The sequence below is a fragment of the Drosophila subpulchrella genome, chromosome 3L (genome assembly GCF_014743375.2).
Source record: "Drosophila subpulchrella strain 33 F10 #4 breed RU33 chromosome 3L, RU_Dsub_v1.1 Primary Assembly, whole genome shotgun sequence".
NCBI classification, from domain to species: Eukaryota; Metazoa; Arthropoda; class Insecta; order Diptera; family Drosophilidae; genus Drosophila; species Drosophila subpulchrella.
In genome coordinates this window covers 19,417,125-19,437,413 of record NC_050612.1, presented here as the reverse complement: position 1 = coordinate 19,437,413, position 20,289 = coordinate 19,417,125, and the positions used below count along the sequence as shown (strand labels likewise).

Sequence of the window (20,289 nt, the reverse complement as noted above, 5' to 3'; positions counted from 1 at the left end):
TCGGCCAGTTTCAGTGTTAAGGTTACTGGCCAAAGCCCTCATCATTCCTCTTGGATTCTTTAGCTTTGCTATCTTGGAGATCATTTATTTAAGGTCCTTGGAGTTCTTTGAACTTGTTGGTTTCGAGGTGCTTATCTCCTTACCTGGAGTTGGTTTTCGCAGACTTTTCACTGTTAACTCATCCCAATATATCCACGACTTATCTTCATCTTTAGGGATGACTTTCTGATCGGCATTGAAAACCCTCAAAGGTCTAAATGTTTCAGGTATCGGTTTATTTGAGGCTGGTTTTTTCGACTTTAAAGCTGGTTTTTGCTTGACATCTAAACTTTGGTCAACAGCTTTCGGTTTAACATTTTCCTTTGGTCTAAAAACCCGTAGAGATGTTTTGTATTCTACAGGCATCTTTTTAGAAGCACTTTCTACGAATTTGGCTTTTTCAGGTTGAATTGAATCCTCATTTAAGGTGTTGTCATCGATATCTTCGATTAGATCTTCAAGGGTCTCATATGTATCACTTTTGTTTTTTGGAATACGTGTGTTTCTGCTCTCCTCAGAAACCATTGTTGACTTTTTGGCTGTTTCAATGGTCTTTGAAGCGTTATCCCTAGCTTTCACATCTTTATCCTTATCCTCTACTTGGGAAGCATTTAATGGAGTTTTATTACATTTCATAGGATCTAGTTCTGGCTGGTCCTTTGGCTTATCCTCTTTGGGTTTTGAAGGCACTTTAATTTCCTGTTTACTTATGGTTTCGGGCACCTTTTCTTTTCTTTGGTTAGGCCTCTTTTCGTAATAGCTTTTGAAGCACATGGTATTATTTGGCTTGGAATTACCAATTGAGCGTTTTTTTACAACCATTACTGGGCCATTATGCCGCCTAAACTTTTCCCTTTTGGAAGCTTGCTTCCAATATTTTAGAAATGTTTCAAAGGAACTGTATCTCTTTTGAAATTTGTTGCGACGATTTTTGGATCTTTTTGATCTTTCCGCCGTTAATGATGATTGTACAGGTTCTTTTGGTGGCTTCTTCTGGGACATTCTCCTAGTCATATTTTTGGAAAACGGATCTGCCACTCCCTTTGCCGTTAAAACGAAGCAGGGAATTTTTCTGCCAATTTTCGTATGGTCGTATATTCCAGATGTCCTGATTTCCGTTGAAAGTGAAAGAACTTCCATGTCCTCTTTTTGAGGACGAACCACACAAGTATTCAAGTCCGATTTCGCAGTGCTTGACGGATCCTTCAGTACCGGTGGGGAGATTGTTGGGCTCGTCACAGGCACTGAAAAATTCACCTGCAATTACATTATACATATTTTATTAGATTTTAATAGTTAAATAGAAAAAATATTTTTATTTTAAAGTATCCTATAAGAAAGGTATAAAAGTAATTTCCTTATCTGAACGGTTATCCATGGATCCGACATTGCTGGTACTATACTTGGCCTTTTCCTGAAAGCTCATTTCTTGATTGGAAAGCGAAGAAGCGTGAATGTGTCTTGCAAGATTTTCATACAAATCAGTTTTACCACTAAGATTGGGATCGTTGGGCCTGGGATGGTATAGCTTAGGAGTGGTCATTGCGGTGTCTACTTGTTCCTTTACCAACTCCTTGAAGAAATGCTGCCAGGTCTGGGGATATCACAGATAAGAAAGTGTTTGACCATAGATATCTCACTTGACCTACTCCATGAATCGAGTTTTTGTCCCTGATCCATTTGGCGAACAGGCACTCCATGTGCCGGGCGTTGGAAGTACTCGCCAGGATGTCGGACTCGAAGATTCCTGGTTTCTGACCTCCGGGTGCCTCGGATTTGGAGCCCACACTCAAGAACTGACAACGCTGCGTCGAGAGCTTTAAAAACAAGCGAACGTTGTTGCTCCATGCCATTTTTGACCTTCTCATATGTCAATTTTTCGCTTTATGGCTAAAAACAACAAATTTTATGCTAAATTGTATGCATTTGAACTAAAATTTATAAAAGCTATGAGTTTTGCACATAGTGACCTACTAAAAGTTTGATTACAACTGTACTTCAAAAGCGGAACCGGTACTGAACCGGAACAAACATTTTTATACTTTCATTGGTTTGTAAAAAACAATAAATAAGTGAGTGAAAATTTTAAATTTTAAAACGAAAAAAAATCATGCAGTTTAAAGCAATGTATTTTCAAGAAATAACAATAACTTAAAAAATGTTTGTCTTTTATTAAAATAAACACAAAGCTGCCAGCAACTGCAGCTTGTATGCACTACCATAACAAAATATTTAAGTTAAAAAATGTAAGCTCAAATATTTAACAACTTTTAGCAATAAACAAATAAACAAAATGTTTAATTGTGAGCACCTATTTCGAACTGGTTCCAGTGGCTGAACCAAAACAGTGTTGGAAAGCGCCCTTGGCTAACATTTAGCCCATACCCGCCTGCGGTCACACTAAACCCAGACGATAATAAAAACGCCTGAAATTGTTTAATTTTTTTTGTAAATAAGCCTGGGATAAGAATTGCAGGAGGCACGGTCGCCATGAATCAGTTCCACACGCCCTCGTTCGGCGACGTGTTCGAGCTGAACGACACACCGTCGGATAGTCCGAGCCCCAGCCAAGCAGTAAGTGGAGGAGTCCCAAAACCAAAACCAATCCCAATCCGGAGGAGCAGAGCCACCAACTGGACTGTCTGTACCACGCTTTGGAATGGCGACATACAACATAGCCCACAGCCGACCGCCCGCCTTAATTGCCGCGCATCGATGGCCGTAATGGTTTTATAATGAGCAAGAGAGATCGGAATCGGGCTCACTCAATTCGCTGTTGTAGTTGTTGTTATTGTGTGCTGGCGACCAGCTGGAGGAGCTCCCCCCAGCCATGTCTCCCATACCCCCTCCTCCAGCCATGGGTTATCGCCGCGTCAGCTTCTTATCAGCAAACAGCACGCACACACAGTCGCACAATCAGCAGCGCTGGCTACACACACGCCAACACGCACACACACCACCCCCTCACCCAGGCCCACCCCTTTCCCCCCTCCCGCACCCAACTGAACTGGGCTTGGGTGAGCGGTTTGTACATTGTAGTTTAGTTGCTCACTCTGTGATTGGGATGAAGAAGTTTCTAGTGAGCTCACGCTGGGATTCGAGCAATAAATCATCGAAATAACCGTGTGCCCTTTGTCTCTCTTTTTTGCAGTCGCGGAGAATGCTTAGCCTGGATCAATCCATGTTGAACGATGACGATGACGAGGAGGATTGCGATACATATGGCAGCGGAGGAGGAGGATTAGGAGGTGGAATAGTTGGTGGTCCGAGCCTAGTGGCTCAGCCAGAGCAGGAGCAACAGCAGCAGCAGCTCCAACCACAGGCACCACCCAAACCGCTGGCGCCCTTCGCCCTGTTCTTCCGCGACACTGTGACGGCCATCAAGCAGCAGAATCCCGCCTGCTCGCTGGAGAAGATGCAGGTGATCGTGCAGACCATGTGGGAGTCCCTGGACGAGACGCAAAAGACCGTCTACAGTTTGCGGCATGAGCAGGAGAAGCGTGACTATGTGCGTCTAATGAGGGACTATCGTCACCAGCTGTCCGAATCGGAGGCCACGTCGGAGCTGGAAACAGCAACACCAGCTGTGGCTCCCCCACAGTCGGTCGTTGAGCCGCCGCCGCCCCTGGACACACCCAAAGTGGATGCTGTCGAGGAGGCAGCGCAGCCTGCACCGGAGCAAATACAACTCCTCACTGAGGCGGCCACCGTGCAGAAGTGCACCCGGGAGCAGTGCAACAAGCCGGCCATCATCAATCCGGACTGGGAGGACGAGTACTGCAGCAACGAGTGCGTGGTCATCCACTGCCGGAATGTGTTCAATGACTGGGTGCTCACCATGAAGTCCTAGCCTTTGTGTGGCAACGCCACCGCCCACTTAAGCTTAGTCTAGATTTTAGCCCTCATTTACACGCTGTACTGCCCGTATATTACCCAGGAATATACGACTGAGTAAGCAGTAAGCGATACTGTAGTCCCAGTTTCGGTTGTAATTAGCATCTGTGTGGAGTCTGAATGAATGCGATACACGCTTTGTATGATACTTTAATTGTAGTAAATAAATCATAGTACTAGCAATAAATCAGAATACAAACACTAACGTTAGAAAGTATTTGGTATGAGACCTTAGATCATTTTATTGTGAAATGTCATTTAGCAATTGCATTTAATAAATTTATATTGTTTTTTGATATCCTTTTTAATTCATAATCTTTTTTGACCTTTTGTTTGAACTCCCCAGACCAACACAAATAAAAGTCCACTCTTATATGGTAACTTTTAATAAATACACACATTTATTTCTCTTGCACTTCATATCAATATATCAATGCCGTTGCTTACAAAAATTCACTTTCGCTCGTTCTACATTTACCAAATAATTAAAATGTATAAATTAATTTTTTAAAATAATATGTTAAAGACGTTTCCTCGGTTGCCTTGCTGAAGTAATGCGCCATTGTTAAGAGTACGAGTTAAATAAACAACAGTATAAAAAAGATCAAGCTTAAAATATTCTAGAGATGGTTTTTCAATCCCTTCTCGTATATATACAGACTTGCATATATAATATATATATCAGATTATATTGGGCGGGCTTTGACAATAAAGCGGGATAGAGAGATTGAGAAAAAGACCTTAAATGCAGGCTGCAAAGCGCATAAAGCATATAGTAGAGCATCCGCTGGATCGTACTTTGAGTAGGGAGTTTGGGTTATAAGCACTTGTCTCTTAGCATTTAACGTAAACATAAAGCGCACTCTAAATAATATCACCAAATACTTGTTTTCATTTTCAGTTTTTTTTTTTTTTCAGGCCTATCCGCTTTGCACACAATCCTTCGCTAGGCTAATATAATTTTTAACTCGGAGTGGGTTACGTTAAACGGCAATAACTTGTTTCCTTTGTTTGGGTCTCGGCTGTCCGGTATGTAACGTATTTAATTATCGCGCTAGTTGTCTGCTGGTAGTAACATCATCTCGTTATTATCGTTATTGTATAATGGTTTCATGCGCCAACTGCAACGGCAGCTGCATGCTAGATTATTGACTAGTGTTGCCTTATGGGACGTGTACGGTTCTGGATTCGGGTTGGCATACGCTCGAGGGCCGTATTTGATACGACCTGTAAAGATGAGTGATTAGACATGGTTACTCATGGTTGCTCCATCGATATACCCACCGCATGTTGATGCTGCTGCTCCTGCTTCTTCACTTGTTTACTCCACAATCTGCAATTCGCTTATGTCCAGATCGGCGCTGTCCTTGCAAAAGGTGCTGGATCGCTCTAGTTTGGACTCCACACGCTCCCTGGGCAGCCCACTCTCCAGCTGGGCATCGATGAGCAGGTCCAGCTTCTGTTTGACCGCCTGGGCCGACTTGTAGCTTCCATTCGACAGGCCATTGGTGGCCGTTTTAGTGGGGCCACCCACTCCATTGGTCAACGCAGTGGTTTTCTTCAGATGCAGCGTGTTGGGGCGTCGGGTGGGAATGCTGGAGGGCAGGCTGTTGCGCAGATTGTGCTGCTGCAGCATGCTGGACACCGCGGAATGTGAGGAGGAGCGCAGGGGGCCGGCGGAGGAACGCAGTTGGACCGATCCACGCTCCTCGACCGGAGCTTCGGTTTGCTTCTGCTGCTGTTGTTGCTGCTGCTGCAGCTTGTTCTTCTCCGCCCGCTTGGCCAGAATCTCTCGGGATTTGGCCGAAAGGAAGCTGTGGCGTCCCTTATTTGGCGCTCCATCTGTCCCACCTGCTGGCACTGAAATGGAGCGCTGCTTAAACAGCTCCCGCGTGGAAAGTGTGCTGCTCACGGAAGACAGGCGACTGGCTGCCGACTTGGTTGTGTGCACCGAACTGGGACTGGATCCGTTGGAGGCCATCGCATTGTGCTGTTGCTTCAGTTGGCGCGTCGACTTGTTGCCCACAGTGGAGCCCCGCTGCGTTGCCTTGACCTTTCCGGGTGAAGTTCCTTTGCCATGGCCGTTAAGCTGCTGGATTCTGGCCAGTTTCGAGCTGCCCGAGAGCGACTCGTGTGAGATCGTTTTGTTTGTGATCACAGAGCTCTTCATGCTCTCCGCCAGCGAGTTCTGGTCGGAGGAGTATCGGTCCTGTGGTCCGCGAGAGCTGCTCTTAGCCCTACGAGCCGGCGATGCCAGGCTGTCCATGGACAGATTGCTCGACTTGTTGCCCAGCCGCGTGCCATTCTGCACTCTGCGCGCCGCCGGACTCGAGTTCCGTGAGCTGTCGCTGGAAGAGATGTGCAGGTTTTTGGCCGGCGCCTTCCTGCCTACATTGGCGGGGATGCTCGAGCTAGTGGCACTGCGCACGGGTCCACCACCATGGCCGTTTGTGGCGGATGGAGCCGCAGCCCGTGGCTTGCGTGGTTCCAGGTAGCGAGGACGCACTTCGCCCAGTTTGGCCGTCACCGCGGCAGGCTTTCCTTGGGCAGTCTTGGGTTCCACTGAGAAAGCAGCCTGTGCTGCTGCAGCCGGTTTCTTGTGTGTCACCGGCGGAGCTTCCGACTGTGTGCGTCGATGGAGATTCAAGCTGTTGCGCTCCGAAGCCACCTGGGAGCTGGCACGATGTGGAACGTATGCACGGGAGTTGCTCTTGAGCAGTTTGCCTGAGGAATAAAAAAAACGTGGTTAAAGATTGAGTGCAAGGTACTGGAAATGCATAACTTACTGCCTCCCTCCCGGGACTCATGATTGGCCTGGACTCCCCTCTCGGCTGTCTGCACATGACCCACTCCACCAGTGGCGTCCTGCGTCTGGGTGGCCTTGTACAACAGGGTCTCCTGGGCATGGGCTCGCTTTGTCTGCGCCTGGATGGCCAACTTGATCTGCACGAGATCCTGGCTGCGTGTGCTGCCGCCAAAGGAGAAGGCCTTGCTCACCGGCTTGCCATTCTGGCGCTTCATATCCAGCGGTTCGGTGAGACGGGCCAGCGTTTGAATCTTCTTGCGCAGCTCCAGATCCATGCGTTGCCAGGCGGTGACGCGCATGGCCCGTGAGCACTGCCGTATGAGGCACTGCTCGACGGCATAGACGAGGGCTCCCACCAGTCGAATGTACTCCGGCTGCCAGTCCAATTGCTCCTCCTGCAGACCCTGCAGCTCCCTAGCTAGCTCCGATTGGCCCAGGCTGGCCGGCATATGGATGACCTTTGCCTGCAGCACGGTGTTCAATCGGGTTACCCGCTGGTAGCTGCGACAGGCCTGCTCCGGCGTCAGTTCAGCAGCCGTGTGCAAGAGCAGCGTCTCCAGGCGCGGGATGTGCCTGCTGCGGTCGTGGCCCAGCGAAAGGAAGGAATCGCTGGCAATCAAACTGGCAAAGTGATCTCCCACATAGGCGTAGGCTGCCTCCAGGATCTCGCGCACCAGCTGCTCGCAGACGTGGCCCCAGCGATAGGCAGACAGTTGCGCCAACAGGTGGTCGCAGTCGAGCACCGTGTCCAGCACCGTCTCCGAGGTCTAGAGAGGATCAAAAGTAAAAAAAAAAAGGTTAGCAAATTGATACAATAAAGAACCCCTCACAAATACCCACCAAATAAGCCACAATCTGCTGGCGACATCGGCCCAGTATATCCGGGGGCAACTGAGCAAACTGCCTGGTGGGCCACACCTTCAGGTAGTGGCGGCACGTCCAGCGCAGGCACTTCCTGTACAGATCATCCAGCGCATGGTTCAGGGCCACGGGCAGCACCTGCAGGATGCCATCGGTGCATCCAGAGCACGGCTTATGGAAGTTGTGGCAGTAGTTCGTCTTCAGAGCATGCGAGGTGACCTCCTTCAGACCCTCCAGTCCCAGCAGATCCGCCAGAGCGGCCAGTTCCATCAGACTAATGCCATCCGGTGGATGCGAGGCACCCGAATAGATGTGACAGAGAGCAAAATGCACGGCTGCGTAGGAGTAGCCCTGCAGGGAGACCACACTCTGTGACCCATGACCCGCCAGCATGGCAGCAAAGTACTGACAGCGCGAGCGCAGGATGCACTTGTGGGCGCGGATGCGACGACCGTGCACCTCCACCAGCATGTCGGTGGCAATCTCCTGCAGGAACATCTTGAGCAAATCCTCACCCAATCGTCTGGGCTGCCTGCAGCTCAGCGAGGATTCATCCATGCCCGATCTGCTGAAGCTGGAGGCCAGACTAGAGTCCGCACTGAGATCCGTTTGGATATAGTCCACCTGCTGGCTCTGAACCTGCTCCAGGGTCATCCCATTGGGCAGCGAGTTGGAGAACTCCTTGGAGAAGTTGGGAAACAGCCGGGACAGACTTCTTATGTTGTCCACCGAGTTGGTGAAGTTCTGCAGAGTATTTCCCGTGGATCGGGTCATGGCCCAGGAGTGCGGACGCGCCCGGTTCTCGTCCCTGTACAGTCGCTGACCCAGCTGGGAGCTCCTGTGGTTGTTGCCCACGCTCTTGCTCATCGAATCCGGTGACTGCAGATCGTGCTTCACAGGCTTATCCATGTCGGAGAGCTTAACGAAGCTCGAGGGGATTTGGGAGGGCTGCTGCGTCGTCTGTTCCCCGTGCTCGTTGACCGTCTCCAGCAGTTGCTTTTGCTTTTCAATGGTGGCGTGTAGGGATTCCATGGTGTGTCCATTGTTCAAGGTAACCTGTTTCTTCGGTGAGGCCGTCTCCTTGGCCTCGATGATGGTCTCCATTACGCTGCTAGTTCGGTTGGAACTGGTGCTCAGCTGCAGGGGCACTGCAGCAATCAGTTCCGCCTGCTCCTTGGCCAGCTGTTCGTCCTGCTGGAAGGTGAGATCATCCGTATCGGTATTGGAAGCGGGCGACAAGTCCTTGGAGAGGATGCCCTCCGTGACCGAGGCCAAGCTGGATTTGTCATAGGTCTCATTCAACTGAGCATCCCTTCGCCTCTTCTTGATCCTTCCCTGGGCCAGACCCTGCTGCTCCTCCTCCGAACAGCTGCTCAGGCCAGGATTGGAGCCACTGAAGTCGTCGTAGGGCGAGACAGAACTATCGATGGAGAGCGAGGAGGCCTTGGATATTATGGGCAGCTTGTCAATGATGCTCATTAGACCCGCTCCCGCCGAATCCGTGGCCCCATTGGCAGTCAGGCTGATGGAACGCTTGCAATCGTTGCCCACCGTTCCCACTCCCGATCCGGATGCCTGCTCCGGCTGGCCATTGCTGCCCCAGCTGTGACGCTTGGCGGGATCGCTCTGCTGGCGATGCTGCTGCGAAAGACGACGTAGTGCAGCCACCGTTAAAGGAGGCTCTAAATTGCATCTGTAATCCAGGGACTTACTCTCCCCAGATCCCGCTGACATATCCTTTTGGTTCACGCTTTTGGCCATCAGGGTCTCCGTGGAACTGGCGCTGGATTTCATCACCTCGGTGTCGCCTACTCCTCTTCTTGAAGCCGAGGAACTCAGAGAGCTGGACAGCCTCTGGGCCAGACTCAAAGGTTCCTTTCGGCCATTTGAACGTGGGGTCTTTTGCTCCCCAAAATCAATGAACATAGAGAATATATTTTTGGGTTCCGGCTTGGCTTCCTCCTTGGCCTCAGCCAACTCCTGATCCTTGGGCGCCGGCTCTTCATCCTTACCGCTCTGGGAAAGATCTACAAAGAATCCAGCTGACTTGGGTGCCGTGTATGATTTGCTTAGCTGCGATGGAGGAGCCACTGGAGCAGCAGTGGGCTTTGTCTGCTCCTGGGGCGGCTTCCTGTCCATGTCATCCAATGAAACATAGAAACCACACCCGCTCTTGTGCGAACTGTTCGAATCAGAGCGCTCGCGGAAGCTGGAAGTGGTACTGCTGGTGCTCCTCCTCCTCTCCGGCCGGCAGTCACTCATGTCCACCACCCAGGAGGCGATGCCCGCCACGGGCTTCCTCTGCAGCAGTCCTGACTTGACTCGCATCTCCACGCCGGCTATCTCTGCATCTTCGTTGAGGTCCTCCTCGTCATCCTCATCCGCCAGCGGGCGAGTGGGCGCAAAGTCCAGGGACACGAAACCCCCCGAGACAATCGGGCAGGTGTCTGTGCGTCTCTTGATGCTGGGACTCTCGCACTGTTTCTCCCGGAAATCCTCGATAGATGCTCCGCCCGAAACAATAGGATTGGCCTCATCGAACTTGGAGCTTCTCTTTGGAGTGCGCGGCAGTGGAAGCGGCGAATCCGTGGCATCACTGCAGTAGGCACCCGAGTCCCGGTGATGCGAGAGTGAGGAGGATAGCGTGTAATCCCTGTGAATGGAGGAGTTGTTGCTGCCCGCCGACGCGGGTTCAATGTGCACCATCGAGTTGTGGGGCGTGGAGGAGGAGGCTCCCCCACCCTGTTGGTGAGTCCTGCCCTGCTCTGACCACACCAAACTCGGAGCCGGACTGCTGGAGGAGTAGTCCGTGGTGTAGCTGAGATCGGGATGATGATGCTGCTGCTGTTGGTGGTGGCTGAACTTGGGACTGCTGCCCAGGGGATGCACACTAAAGTGCTGGGCATTGTGCTGGAAGCTGTAGGGCACCGACATGGCAGCAGGTCGATCCACCTCCACCTCGGGCTCATCCGGGAGATCTTGCTGCTCCTGCTGCTGTTGCATTGATCTCACACCTTTGCACCGGGCAAAGGACTTGTGAAACTGCTCCAGCTGCTGTGTGGGCGAGGGTTCGGCCTCCTCCTCTTCTTCTCCGCCGTTTACCTCCTGACCAACTTCCTCCTCCTGAGCGTGACCATCTAGGCTGGGAAAGGACAGCACCTCATCCTCATCCCTCAGCGAAGAGGCGTCTATGAAGCAGGCACTCGTTCCCGAGGTGGACAACGGCTGATCCCGCTTCTCCAGATCCCGCAGCAAGGAGCTGGCACTGATGCCCTTGAAAACCGAAGGGGTTTCCTCTGTTTCCTCGGGTTCCTCTGACGGAGCAACGTTCGCTGCGGGATACATGGACTCCCAGGAGCCAGTTTCCGTGGACACCGTCGAGGTCTCCATGCAGACAATCTCCTCGTTCTGTCGCTGCTTCTCCTCCTTAGAAGGTGGCTTCACCTTGCTGCCTCCCTCGTAGATCTTGTTGTCCACAGAGCCACTGGAGGAGGGCAGGACATCCACGGCGGCCGCACCGTTGCAATCCGGACTGGAGATCGGCGAGAAGGTATCTCGTTCCTCGCCCACGTCAAGCTCACAGGTTTTAGCCGAACCCGATCCTGAGCGGGATCCCGAGGCAGATCCTCTCTGCTGCTGGGGATGCTGCTGTGGATGCAGTGCAGCCGCACGGATATCTGCACTGTACTGGGGCGCCGAGGATGAGGAAGACGAGGAGGAGCAGGCCGAGGGACTGCTGGCACTGCTCCCGCTGCTGCTGCTGTTGGTGAGATTCGAGTAGTTCGAGTGGTTGGGCGAACTGGCGTCCACCTGCTGGTCCAATGACCTTCCGGTGGCCAAGATGGGAGCCTGTTCCGGCGACAGGGGCGATGCATCCATTGCGGGACGGATTTCGGAGGGGTTTTTTTTTTTGTTTTGTTAAGGGGGTAAGAGGGTGGAGAATGGAGATTGGAGTGGAGTGGTAGTGAGGGGCACTCAACTCATCGACGCTTTTCCGGTCTTAACCCAACCGCCTGGTTATGCTTCGCTGCCTGAATGCCAAGTGGTTCTCCAACTCCTCTCCTTTTGGTTTTCCCTCTGTTTTTTGGTTTTTTGCTTTTTATGGTTGTTGCTTTTGTCTAGGGCCACATGCTGATGGCCCCGCCCCCGCGCGCCTCCCGCTGCAGCTGCCAACTGTCAACGGTTGCCAACTAAAATAGCGAAAAATAGCAAAAGAAAATAGCGAAATCGATACTCGAGATATCCGTCGTCTATATTTCGATTTCGACTTCTTGCACTGCTTTCTTTCTCTTTTAATATATTAGGAATCCTTTTCTCTTAGCTTCCAGTTACTTCTTTTTCTCTTAATTTCCAGTAACTTCTTTTCTCTTAAGATCCAATTTCACTGCTTGTTTTTATTCCAGTTACTCCTTTTCTCTTAAGGATACACTGCTTGCTCACATTCCAATTACTCCTTTTTCTCTTAAATTCAAATTTATCTTTGTAACTACTGCTTCATTTGAAATTATTTATTCATTTTTAGATCCGACATTTCTAATCTTCAGTTGAAAGTGTCATTGGTTTCTTGTTTTAGTCAAGTCAAGTCACTCCAATTATTTGAAACCCTTTCTTTTGGATTTAAAACGTAAACTATTCCTTTATCTCTTAAAATCCAACTCCAACTGCTTGCTCCTCTCTCTTTCACTGTCGTTGGAAAGAAGTGCACTTTTACTCCCCCGCGTTGGAAATGCTAATGAGACGGCTATTGCTGTCTCGCTCTCGCTTGCAGTTCGTTGTTCGTAGATTTATTCGTTTTCCCTTTTTACATGCACCGCTATTATTATTTTTTTTCGTTTGTTTGTGTTGTTTTCCGCTGCGTCTGCTAAAAGTTCACACTGCTTCTCCTACTTCTTCTTCTTCTGCTGATTTATCGCCAATTGTGCCAATTGTTGAGACTCCGCTGCTACTGCTATTGTTGTTTTTGCTGTTCTTGTTGTTGCACAATTAAACTGCAAAAAATAAGAGAGAAAAACATGAATTACTTCACACGGAACCACAAGTACATACATATATGTATATATAAGCAAGTAAATACACAGCACACAAAAATGATTACATTTGCTTAACTTTATTGCAAGCAGTTTTTAAATGCATTAAACTGTTTTTATCATTTTCGTGTTGGCAATTATTTAAAACTTAAGTCTCATTAAGCAATGCGTTGACGCATCCAAACAGGAAATGAATAACTCAGTTTTAAATTTCTGATTAATATCAATTTTCTGCAATGCCAAGAACAGACTGCAGCAATTCTAAACGGAATATTATGGATTATTGATAAAATAATATTAAATTTATTACATTATTACAGTTTGATTTTAAGTATTAGTAGATAAAAATACAACAATAAGATAATTTTGTAAAGTTATTGATTGACATCTGTATATCCTCATCTTTATAAAGATTTTGGGCATAAGTATCTATTAAAATAAACATACTTGTTAGTAGTCATTACTACAAAAATGTAAATATATAGTTTATATTTTTCTTTTATTCTTAAAAATCATTTAGTTCTAATAATTAATTAATTAATCTTATTTTATGAAAAACTTGGTATGCCTAAAAACAATCTTTGTTCTATTTATCAATGGGATTAATTAGTTTAACATTTAAAAAATGTATTTTATTGTAAACAATATTCAGCTAAATCCCTAAATTATTATCTTATCTACAGCAATTCAATATCAAGTTTAAAGCTATTGTATCTTGTCTGTGACTTCGGAATGAACCAAAACCAAATAAAATTAAACAATATATGTGCGTTTAAATGCAAATGAGGATGACGTCAAAACGTCGCACCCACCGGAATCATTAGCAAAATCAGGTGCACAAAGGCAGTTAGAAGCTCCCAGCATTACCCCATTGGATATATTATGGCTTATATATGCCAACCACCCATCAAAACCACCCACAAACCGCAGGCCACAGCAACAAAAGCTTGACCCTCGCCTCAGTTGCTTCCTTTTTCAGTTTCCAAACATATTGAATTTCAATTTCCATTCCAATTTGTTATCTCGGAAGCAAGTGCATGCAAAGGCGATGGCGCTGCGTTTGAAATTCAATACAGGGAAATAATAATGAGAATATGTTGAGGGCAGCGGAATGAATTAGCCAACTCGAAACTCAGAAATCGCAAACCTCAGAAGGCTTTCGCTGTTTGCACAGTTTGGGAAAACGCCTTGGGCATTTCAGCGAACTTACGCGTAAACAATAAGTATATTAAAAATTGTTTGCCCAGCCAATATTTGCACAGTTTACCGAGAGTTGACAGAAAGGTAAACTTTATTTGTTAAAAATAAAACACACGCTTCAGTTGACACCTTGGCAAAGGCGTACATACTTGAGGCATGGGAAAATATTCTAAAAGCGAATCGATCTTAAAATGTTGAGTCTGAAAAGGTTTATTACTGGATAAAGTATTTTTAAAAATTGGCGAATTCTTGAGCATTTTCCTGTAGCTTACAGGCGCCTAACTAAAGATTCCGCGAATTCTTCAGCAGTTTGCAGAAATCTATATGTATAACTTGGAATTCCAATTAAATATTTTACAATTTACCTACATAAGCTGTTTAATTTGAAATTCCAATTAAATATTTTACAATTTACTTACATAAGCTCCTTACTGACACTTTTGCAAAGTGGAAAGAATAATTTTATTGTAAACAAGGAAAATCTCTTAGGCACGAGCAGCCGGCATATATTATATTCTATCTATAGTATGAAATTTGCATACAAAGACACAATCCAGCAGCACAACAAATCGTTGAACATGAAAATTAATAAGCTCCATACTCTATCAAGTGGTTGATCATGCAAATCGTGTGCAAGTCCGTCTGTCCGGGAAGCAAACAAAGAGACTTGGTTTGCGAACCATATAGTAAATCAATCAGCTGGCGAATATCGATCGATATCGTATCTTGGGGATTTCCTAAGCAGCAGCCTGTTGAAATTGAAGTTCATCAACCTTCTGAGTCGAAGACAAAGGCCACAGATTGCAGATATCGGGTGCAGTTGCAGTGTCCACCAGATAAACGTACTACAATTATGTAATTTATGGCTCACTCTGCGGTATTCACGAACACAACCTCCATAATCAGCAGAGGGAAAACGGAAAAAATAAAAACAAATTCACTTGTAACTCGATAATTGCACGTTCTGTGCTCAGGTATAACTTCATTTATTTCCCAGCTTTTCTCAGGTGGCTGCATTATAGACCCCTCGATCCATGGATACCACCCCATATAAAGCCAATGTTGGCTTACTTAATATTCCACACGAAATTCATGTAATTAAATGGCTAATAGGTATACTTTAAGCATAAAACCATTGCCATTGATGCATGACTTTTAAGTCATAGCTTTTATTGCGGAAATCTATCAACTATTTTCTTTACGATCATCTATTAAAGTCAATGGTATAAGGAATGGTTTTATTGAGTTGCAGTAGTTAATACAAATTAAACTATTAACAAGATCATAAATAGAACCTCTTTAGGTGGAAATCAGTGATATTTTCAAGGAAAATCTAAATATAGGAACTATCGTATATGGCATGTGTTTATGGAGATGCGATACCCAAGGTATCCGTAAATAACTATGCCATCCCATTGTAAATTATCGAGAACCGCCCACATCGTGCTCAATGAACCTGGCATTACTTAACACCGTAGAATACTCACATTTCTATATACGATTTTCATATAAAACCCATTTATCGCAGGCAGACACCAAACAAAGGTCGGGAATGAGTAATACTCGGTGCCGAAGGCTTAGAACAACGCCACCAGCCACTAGACAGACGGACCAAGTCCAAACAAGATTTAAACTGTCGATAAAGTTAATAAAGCAAAGTAAAATAAAATAAAATGATCGAGAGACGGTCGCTGCTGGCTGATTTGAATCTGTTGCCAAATATGGGCGTAACAAGTTGACGATGACGACAAGTTTGATGACGACCCCAAGCCAACGCCAAAAGCCAATATATGATCATGTAAATTTATGGGTTGTACAAGAGAGGGGGTCTACTTGTTTATGTTCGCTTTGCATGGCATAGTATACATAGGAAATTGAAAAAATAAACCAACGAAAGCCAAACAATGCGGCCCATAAGGACGTGTGGGCAGCAGATCTCTGCATTTCTGGAGTTTAGAGTCAAAACACGAGAAGACTGTCAAAGATATACGATATAATTGGCACCCGAGGCTAAGAACATGTGGGGAGAGCTTTGGGATACGTTTTAACAAGCGAAAGTTGGGAAGGTGAGGCGTTTGAGGGTATTTATAGGGAGGAGAAAAGAGATCATACTTGTTACCCAAGCAAGAATGATCTCTAAAATAAGCAATTCTGTTTTTTTTTATTTATTAAATCACTAAAACTATAGCTTTAACTAATTAAGAGAATAACTTTCTTTATTATAATATTCTTTATAATCATTTCCGAAATTAAAATTATTTGTTTACTAGTGGCTTGTTTAATCTTTAATATTTTGTAAACACATTTATAGGTCAGTTTGGTCCTTTCAAATCATTTTCTATAAAACAGAAGACCAGACAAAAGACTAGCTGCCATTACTTTATAGAACCAAAACTTATTTCCCTTTTATTATTTCCCCAATAAAATATTCTTTTCTACGTTGTTTTGTTTTCAGTTTATTTATTGCAAACAAAGCGACATAGAGCTTTGGGATGTGTGCTGTGAATTTTAATGGCACTAGTGGCTTTAACTCTATTTATTCCCGACCACCGACATCCAAACATCCATACACCCAACCACCCGAAACCAGTCGCCACCACTCGAGTGGATCTGATGGAGGAGATACCAAAGATAGATAGAGCCAAGTGACAAACGATAAGTTCATAAAGGGGAATACATTGTTGCCAGCAAACGCTTTGATAGAGAAACATGTATAGAAAATAATAAAGCGAAACAGAAAAAATAAAATGAAAGGAATAATAATCATAATGGCCTGTATTTATAGGAGGCAAAAGCGTTTTGTTGGGCGGGTCTCGAGTGGAGGGGTTCGACGATCGCGCGATGATTTGCAAATCGATGGAGCTATCGGCCATATGAAAGCCAATATAATAACGACGAGTATCCGAGCACTCACAAATTGCTGAGCAAATTGTTCGCCAAATGATGAGCCTGCAGGCATATACGTATCTTTTAGAGATGGGAGGCAGAGCTTGGATTTTTACGAAGTTTGCATAATATCGCAATCAAAAATCAAAATTGAAGACCAGCTGCGAACATTAATCGGTAACTAAATACCCGGTAAAGCTAAGATAAAGCTGGAACATTAATTTGTAACGGAATACTGGATGAAAAGGAGGTTTAATATCAATCATTAATTTGTTAGCACATTTTCAGTGGCATACAAATTTTAGGTTGTTTTCAAATCATGCTAAAATAAGCTTTTATTTTGATAAAAGTTGGTGACATAAATAATTTCCCATCGATAGAACCACATAAATAATTGCAAAAACCATTAATATACAGTTTATATTATAATATATTAGTTGGTAACAATTTATACATGGGTATGATATCGATTATACATACTTCATACAGTTACGAATAGATAATTAAGCTCAAAAGTCTATAAGCTTGATATAATCTAACATTAATGGAAAATCAATACAACCAAGAGATTCAACTTTTGTTGATGATATACGAACAATCAAAAAAGAATAAACTTTAGTGCTAAATTTACTCGAGCATAAAGAGTGATAGAACCTTTAATCGAAAGTAACTAAAGGACCATTACACGCGGCACACCATAACTGTGTAAAGACCTTGCGCGAAAGTTCCATAAACCCCAAGGTGTTTGCCTCGAAAGGATTACCACTCGTCACGCCAACATCTCTAGCCTCAAAAACGAAAACAATGCGTTGTCGATTTGCCGTTTGGGCCAATTATGTGCGCCATGCATGGACAATCGTTTGCCGGTTTTATTTTTCCATTTTCAAACCAGCGGATGAGTAGCGTTTGATGAGCGGAAAATAAAATAGAAACACAATTTAAACCTTGCGTGCGAGTGGAAACCAGAAGGGAAAACCACTAAGTATATAGAATTCACTTTCGTCTGCGGCCCAGAAACCAACAAACCGAATTGAGGCGTTGTCTACTGACCACGAATGTTTTATGGATGGTCTCTAGTTGGTAGTTGGTAGGTGGTATTTTGTGGGTGCTTGGGTGGCTCCACGTTGGCTACTGAAAAACCACTGTAAACCACTGCATGTGGGTCTTCAGTCCACCATCATTCAACACTCAACATTCAACCCGACCAACGACTTACTGCACTTAGCCGGGCCAAAAGGCGAGAGCTATGAAAAGCGGTTGCGAGGTCAGTAATGGCACTGATTTAAAAGCCAACCTCCTCGGCCCACAATGCACGGGAAAAATACACAAAACAAACATTGGAAAATAAGGGAAAATCATTATTGATCTAGGAATTACACAAAAAATATATCAAATGTTTGAAACTTAATATGAAAAAGCTTAAGCCTTACCTTAAATAGTGGAACATTGGAGATTTTAGGGTAAAACTAACAAAATGACTTCCAAATATATGGTAATTGTATTATAATGATTGTGTTTTACATTTTCTTTAAAGAAATCTTTTTGGGAGATGTTTTTTATAGTGAGTCCCGGAATCTTCAACACTTCTTACCCGAAACTTCTATTCTAACCGATGTTAGCTTCTTATGGCACTATTCAACACTGTTTTTCCAAGTGCACCCCCCACTGTTTGGGTCGTTTTGAAGGACACTGCACGCCATTACTACTGATTTCTATCAGGCGCCAGAAAAGCAAACCCAAACTTACCGAAGGGAGTGGAGTTTGGTACTTGTAGGAGGAATAACAAAGGGGAAGTGACCCTGACTTCGAAAAAAGACTGCAGGCGAACGTGATAATAAATCAAAATTTAAATTAGCATCACAGCGTTGAGCTGAAGTTGCCGCCGATTTCTTGATTTTCGTTGATGTGTTTTGATGTCTTTAGCCGAACGAACAGTCATTAAAAACACACAAATAAAGTGCAATTACAGTGTACTTTTAGTGGCGCCTCGCCAGTGCAACGTTAATTAGCAGACTCGGCCTGGCATTGACTTGAGTTTGACCTTTGAAATGAGAAGGAAGTGAAATGAGACGATGGGAATGTGAATATGAGTATGAGTCCCCATGCCCGACGACATGCAAATGATTTCCATACGCTAATTGTGGGAGCCTTCCACGCAGTTGCGCTTAATTTATAATTAAAGATCACGCAGAGAGCAAAGAGGCCGACCGTGTAATATTATGGTACTATTCAATGGGTACAGTAAAGTATCCTTAGGTGAAACCTTACTAAATTATATGTTGTTTAATCAGACGAACCTTATCTTTGATACGAACATTTTGGCATGAAAATTCATAACTTTAGATCACGCAGAGTGCAAAGGGGAGGACGTTGTACCATTATGATGGGATCAAAAGCAGTAGTCAATGGTACAGTGCATCCTCCAGTTATACGATTTTTTAATCAATAAAAATATAAAATTACAGATCAAAGTGCCATGCTGAATCTATAATTATATTATATGTATATATATATATGAAAGATATATCTTTCTGAAAAGATGTAGTACCCTTTTATGATTATTTATTATTAGAACCTTTATTAAACATTATAGCCTTAAGTCCACTGAAAACCCTATCCAATCTTCATGACTGCCATATCAAAAGCTTATTTTACAAGTTCATTTTAAACACGTTCCCCTGTAATTGGCATTTACCTATTGTACAGCAAAACGGGCTCTAGATATTGATTTACCAACGGTGGGGCGCCGGTTGTAACTCAATCAGGCGTCAAAATGTGGAGCCCTTGAAATCAAATGAGACGAGACCAAAAAATCGAGACCAGTCAACACAGATCTCAAACAAAAACGAGCCCAAGTCGGGCCAGAGCTAAAACTGAGGGTAAAACCAAAGCTAAAGCCAAGCCAACTGTGAAAACATTAAGCACAGCTGTGCGATGTACATCTGTATGTGGGGAATGTGAATGTGGACCGTAGTAATCGTACTTTTAAATATCAGAACTTATAAAAATATTTTAAAGCTTTATAGTCTTATCTTTGAGGATAGATTTTTTACGAAATTTAAGGTGTGTCGAGCATTTATTATCCAAATAAATAGTTATTTTTTAGGAACCACACGTTTTATGCATTTTTGTGTTGTTTATTTCTACAGGTTTTTATATTGTTTTAAAAATATAAAAAGCCATTCTATAAAAGCAAACTAAATAGGGATTTCAAAATTTTCTAATTTCTTAAAACATTCCAAGATTTGTTATTTATATTGGTAGGTTTTGTAAATCGATACTATAATTACTATACTATAATTGAGAGCGTTTTGTTATAGTATTATAATAAAATTTATGCGATTCAATTGGAATGTGTTCACACGGGTATTGATGGTATTTTATAGGCTATATGCCCACGCTTAGGAAACTTACAGAATATATTTGCATACACGTTTGTCACACATTCATTGGCACTGTTTTGGGATTTGCTTTTATTTTCACTACTTTTTATATGATCACCACCTTCGATAGAGTGACAAACGGAGGTTTTCGCTTGGGGCCTTGAGATTTTGCCCAATTATTGGAGACAGCGAA

The 20,289-nt window shown here is 44.7% G+C and overlaps 3 protein-coding genes and 1 pseudogene across 6 annotated transcripts; 1 reads left to right on the top strand and 3 right to left on the bottom strand.

Annotated features, from left to right (window-relative positions):
• Positions 1-5: 5 nt before the first annotated feature.
• On the bottom strand, positions 6-2,014 carry LOC119552626 (muscle M-line assembly protein unc-89). Of its 3 annotated transcripts, none has more exons than XM_037862297.1 (4): positions 1,689-2,014; positions 1,397-1,633; positions 144-1,296; positions 6-72 (listed from the first exon to the last, which is right to left on the bottom strand). In XM_037862297.1, the coding sequence occupies exons 1-4, from the start codon at positions 1,905-1,907 to the stop codon at positions 23-25; spliced, it is 1,659 nt and encodes a 552-aa protein (XP_037718225.1). In that variant the 5' UTR covers positions 1,908-2,014; the 3' UTR covers positions 6-22. The 3 variants fall into 3 exon arrangements, with proteins under 3 accessions (XP_037718225.1, XP_037718226.1, XP_037718224.1); XM_037862298.1 differs by having other exon boundaries at positions 54-1,296; positions 1,397-1,467; positions 1,531-1,633; XM_037862296.1 differs by having other exon boundaries at positions 54-1,296.
• Positions 2,015-2,432: 418 nt separating this feature from the next.
• On the top strand, positions 2,433-4,325 carry LOC119555184 (TOX high mobility group box family member 4). Of its 2 annotated transcripts, none has more exons than XM_037866437.1 (2): positions 2,433-2,613; positions 3,191-4,325. In XM_037866437.1, the coding sequence occupies exons 1-2, from the start codon at positions 2,530-2,532 to the stop codon at positions 3,887-3,889; spliced, it is 783 nt and encodes a 260-aa protein (XP_037722365.1). In that variant the 5' UTR covers positions 2,433-2,529; the 3' UTR covers positions 3,890-4,325. The 2 variants fall into 2 exon arrangements, with proteins under 2 accessions (XP_037722365.1, XP_037722364.1); XM_037866436.1 differs by lacking the exon at positions 2,433-2,613 and adding an exon at positions 2,861-3,118.
• A 665-nt stretch (positions 4,326-4,990) lies between these two features.
• On the bottom strand, positions 4,991-11,514 carry LOC119555183. The gene is made up of 4 exons (XM_037866435.1): positions 7,580-11,514; positions 6,720-7,506; positions 5,218-6,657; positions 4,991-5,160 (listed from the first exon to the last, which is right to left on the bottom strand). The coding sequence occupies exons 1-3, from the start codon at positions 11,477-11,479 to the stop codon at positions 5,255-5,257; spliced, it is 6,090 nt and encodes a 2,029-aa protein (XP_037722363.1). The 5' UTR covers positions 11,480-11,514; the 3' UTR covers positions 4,991-5,160; positions 5,218-5,254.
• Positions 11,515-12,462: 948 nt separating this feature from the next.
• Positions 12,463-17,559, bottom strand: LOC119555512 (annotated as a pseudogene).
• Between the last annotated feature and the right edge of the window lie 2,730 nt (positions 17,560-20,289).